Source organism: Dendronephthya gigantea, unplaced genomic scaffold (genome assembly GCF_004324835.1).
Source record: "Dendronephthya gigantea isolate DGI-Jeju-01 unplaced genomic scaffold, DenGig_1.0 000019F, whole genome shotgun sequence".
Lineage (NCBI taxonomy): Eukaryota > Metazoa > Cnidaria > Anthozoa > Malacalcyonacea > Nephtheidae > Dendronephthya > Dendronephthya gigantea.
The window spans coordinates 829,378-834,034 of record NW_021163029.1 but is presented as its reverse complement, the minus strand read 5'-3'; the positions used below and the strand labels follow the sequence as shown (position 1 = coordinate 834,034).

General features: G+C 36.6%; 1 protein-coding gene across 1 annotated transcript; it reads right to left on the bottom strand.

Annotated features, from left to right (window-relative positions):
* Window positions 1–1,801: 1,801 nt before the first annotated feature.
* On the bottom strand, window positions 1,802–4,003 carry LOC114521162. Its single transcript, XM_028541580.1, has 5 exons — window positions 3,536–4,003; window positions 2,991–3,258; window positions 2,648–2,880; window positions 2,055–2,524; window positions 1,802–1,975 (listed from the first exon to the last, which is right to left on the bottom strand). The coding sequence occupies exons 1-4, from the start codon at window positions 3,816–3,818 to the stop codon at window positions 2,205–2,207; spliced, it is 1,104 nt and encodes a 367-aa protein (XP_028397381.1). The 5' UTR covers window positions 3,819–4,003; the 3' UTR covers window positions 1,802–1,975; window positions 2,055–2,204.
* Window positions 4,004–4,657: the final 654 nt, after the last annotated feature.

Genomic DNA, 4,657 nt, shown 5'->3' with positions numbered 1-4,657 from the left:
AAGAACTGAAATCGGTCAAGGACACTTTACTGCGTGTTGCTACCCGATTAGAGAGAATTGAATCTCCTCAGGGACTAGGTATGTGAAATATAACATTGAATATTCATGACTTTCACTGCGCTATTTAAATTTATACGATATATCTGTAGGAGATCTATATCTGTATTTAAAATCTTAAGCAATCGAGTCAGACTAGCATATACCGAACGTTTTGCATACCGGGCTTCGTGTTGACATTGAAACGTTTTATTGATAATAAGGGAATTCTCCTATCCCACATGTATAAAAATTCCTCTGTTCTGTGTAAGAGACTACAAAATAGCACTTTCATATGTAGGTTTGAGGTTTTTCTTATGAAAGTTATTGGATCAAGGTACCTGATAATAACCACACTGGTAGTAATAGAAGTAAACTATAATGTGGGGTGAATCTTATACCAGTGGGATTTCATAAATTTGAACAAGGTTAAAAGTAATTAACTTATGGGGTAGGATTCCAAATGGCCTTAGAAGTACAATTTTTGTGTGTATTTATTTGCCAGCATATTATTAACTAAGATGAAGCCAGTTGTATGGCTTACCTAATTAAATTTTTTTTAGGATCTGTAAAGGGATTTTTTTAATCCTTCCAGCTTGACCCTTATAAAAGTATAACGTCTATTGTGTATCAATTAATACAATATTTAATGCCAAAGGATTTTTAAAATCAGTCAATGGGTAAAACATAGAAGATATTGTGTCTCATTTATCTCACATATCTCTGACAATATGTATGCAATTATCAATACATCCACATTTTTGGCAAAAAATGATAATTAGATTGACTAATACAGTTGTATATATCAAATATACCAAAGGATTGGGGTCTAATCAGCAACAACAAGTGGCAGGACCAGCAATTTCCCATTCTCAGTCCAGCAGACAAGGATTAACACCTACTCAGACTCATTCCAGCAGCCCCGGACGATCAGGTACTCACCTACAGGCAACCAGGCCAGAACCATCACAACCAAACAGTGCAGGTATTTCAAGACAGCCTGCCAGTTCATCATCCATGAATATGGGACAGGTGAGACAAGTCAGTGAGCACAAGCGTCTATTCTCCTTTCCTAATGGCACTGGAAGACAGAAAGCTAGCAGGAAAGGTAAAGAGAGAAAACAGCCAACGTGCACACTTAAATTTGTTGCACTCTCTGAAGTCAATGCATTAAAACCTCCAACCAAAGTGCGTGATCGAACAGTGTTATTGAATGCAGGTCTTGGCGAATCATCCATTCAATTTTCTCTCGACATGAATAGTGTCCAATGTCATGAACGAATTTTGGAAAGATTTCCCAAATTCAAACCCACTGGCTACGAGATGCTTTTGTACCAACGTGGGGAAGATTCAGGCTTTTTTAAGATAGAAGGTGCTCAGACACCTCGATACCTAAGGGATGCAGCTGGTGCCTCCAAAATTTACCTTCGACCATTTCAAAAGGACCTAGACTTAAGGGATGAAGAAACCGAGGATGATTTACAGGTATCCACTTAGTGAGATTTTTTTAATTATATTAATTCTAGGTGTGATGAAGGAAAAAATATATTCAGCCTGAAAGTGTATGTTGAATGAAGAAATGAGAAAAGCATTGAAAATGGAAATTGTAGAGGTGGATCTACATTTCACCAGAATACATTGCTTAAAAAATTTATTGATTCATGATTTGTAAAGTTTTAACACGACACAGGAAATAGCACAGGAAATATTTGTCTGTTTTATATTTTCCTTTCAAATACTGGTAATGTTAATTTGCTCTCTAAACAATTCCTGAATTTCTGTGTCCAGGTAAAAATATATGCATTCCATTATGGTTAATTTTTTTTGTTGAAGGGTTGCGTGGATGTTCCTCAAGTTGATTGTATTGAATGTGGCCTATCAATTCCAATGATAAATATGAAGGATCACATTGCCGAAGCTCACCCATCAGAAAGACGTCCTGTTAAAGTATGTATATACAAATATGGTAATTGTTTTTCTATAATGGGAAACCATGAATTTATGTATAAAATATTTACCTATTTAGAAACAGCGGGTTTTAGATTGGAGCGTTGTTGCTATTGGCGAAGAGGAATGTGATAGAGATAACAACAATGATGATGATGCCATACTCCCCATAGTGGAGATAACTTGTGGTTCATTCCTACCATACTATTTTACTTTTTGAACTATGTTACCTGAAAAACCTCTCTTGATACAGTTGAGCCACTGCGATAGACTCTGTGTAGCCCCTTCACCCATAGTTGCATTGGTGTAGAATTCTTTTCTGTCCTCAATGGATGATATATCCATGCATTCTTCCATGACTGTAAATGTCTATTTACCACTGGCAAGAAGACATAATGGAGGCACCACAAGTGAATCTCATTGCCTGAATCGAGCAAACCACACCTCTCCAGTTCATAAAAGGTGTTGTAAAATAACACAAGACACTCTTGAAACACATCTCTCCAGAGCCTCTCAATGCGCTGGTTGTGTGTGCTCTTTCCTGGCAAAACAAAGGAAAAGTTCTCCAAATAGCATTAGCAATAAATGAACCTTTTTATTAAAATACTTACACTTGCACATTTTCATGCCATTATAATTCAGTTGGGATTTGTAATTTAAAAACCTGTAATCATGCTTCCTCTTCCTGGCCCTCTTTGTGGATGTGATAGCATGTACCATGAAACGTCAACATTTTCTCCCCCTTTGTCCGATCGTACACGGGATGGCATACCAAACTCTTCAACAGCAGCTGTGAACAACTGGAGAACAGTATCCGCTCTATTGTTGTTTGATGCATGTATATAAACTGGTATCCTAGAGTAACCATCTATCCCACCATGAACAACAATCCTCCACCTAAATAACAGAATAAAAGAAAAAATAGTAACACATTTTTCCATTTAATTTGATTGTTTGTTATTAATTAATAGTTTGTTTGCATGATGAAATTAAAGCAATACTATTACCGTATCAATTTATGATTTCCGTCTATGTGCCACAGAGCCAATGGGGAATGTACATTGTATTTTCTTCGTTTCACAGCTTGCTTCCATCGTTGAGCAGCACCAGACGGATCAGTTCTCAAGAGTGACTGTCTGATTCTTTCTCGTTGAACTCTGTGGCCTTTGCTATAAAGAAATCCTTTCAGCATTCGAATTCCAATATTCGCATTCTCCCTTTGTGCTGACATCACCAGTATGTTTAATTCATTATCATTGACATCACTGTATGTGCCTATATAATTTGGAAGAATTATTACACAACTAACCTGCTATAGCCTTCACATACATATACATATACACATACATATATGTGTATATGTATATGTATGTATGTATATATATGTATATTTTTTCAAGTTATTTTAAAGAATTTCGAAGAAATACTACTTCATGGCCAAATAAATTTAAAGGAATTTTCGACCATGAGGAATTATAAATATCTCACGTGGAAACACTGGGTAACTTGGGTAAGTCCTACATAGAAAAAAAATAAAGAATAAAAAACTTACCACTAATACTGAGATCAAACGTTGCAAGTCTTCTTTGCACCGTCCGCTTTCCTACACCTAAAACTTCGCTCATTTCCCAAGCTGTAAATCCCTGATCTACTAAGAATGCCAACTGTTCTCTCGAAATATCAATTTTTGGTCTTCCACGACCAGTTGAGCTCGTCGTTTCAGCCTGATATTGTGCAGCATGACCGTATTCGGTCTGCATTATCCGTTCCAATTGCTGATATACTAATGTCGTTGTGTTGACAATTTCGTCAGGAATGTCCAATGTAACAAGCATTCGGTCAGGTTTATGTAATCCAACCTTAGTTTCATTACGTCTAGATCCCTTGGATTATTCAAACGGTCTATCATGTCTGCAATATCTCTTATAGCAGAAACTACATTGCTTATCGTGAAATCATCCATGCTTAATTCAATTTAAAAATATTGTAAACAACTTCGCCAAAAAAATCAGTAATTAACGCAGGCCATATAGCAGTGAAATGAAAATAACAAATAATAATATTATTTATTAGAGACACTGGCACATGTGACATGTATGACGTCACCGTAACACCCGATACTTTTTGGCGGTCTTGGTACGTTTCGCAGGCGTGAATATGCAACATTGCAAATCGCAACGTTCTACGTTAGCAATTGCAACTTTTCTTTTACTGGTAGATAAAGAAATTCGAAAACAGCCGTTTTATAACAAGGTTGTTGAGTTCACAATTGAAAGTTGAATTACGTGATTAAACATTCATTTGGGTGGACTCGAATGTCGACGTTTACAAAATACATTATTCGAACAAAAGACAAGACATTCGAGCGTGCGTTGTTGAAAGTTGAGTGATGAAATTACATGTTGTGACGAAATATTGAACATTGAGTATCAACATTGATTTTTGGCGGCGATGGAACGCCATACGATCGTACTTGTTAACCGAATTTTCTGCTGCAGAAAAAGACGGCGTTTTGCTTAGCAACTGGCTGGCCGCCATCTTGAATCAGGCCTGGTTACAACATAAGCGGCCCAAAATTGCGCGATATTTTTTCGCGCGAAATTTGTCAATGTAATGTATAGTATATAATTACATAAGGTAGGAAGCTCTTTTTTACGTTACGAAACTTACCACT

What these genes read in the sequence shown, in the direction of transcription:
- LOC114521162 (XM_028541580.1), bottom strand. Translation starts at nt 3,818, where the DNA reads ATGCTTGTTACATTGGACATTCCTGACGAAATTGTCAACACAACGACA. An exon ending in GTTTGATCTCAGTATTAGTG is followed by an intron (nt 3,259 to 3,535) that starts GTAAGTTTTTTA and finishes CAAATTATATAG; the next exon opens with GCACATACAGTGATGTCAAT. An exon ending in AAGAGGAAGCATGATTACAG is followed by an intron (nt 2,525 to 2,647) that starts GTTTTTAAATTA and finishes TTGTTTTGCCAG; the next exon opens with GAAAGAGCACACACAACCAG.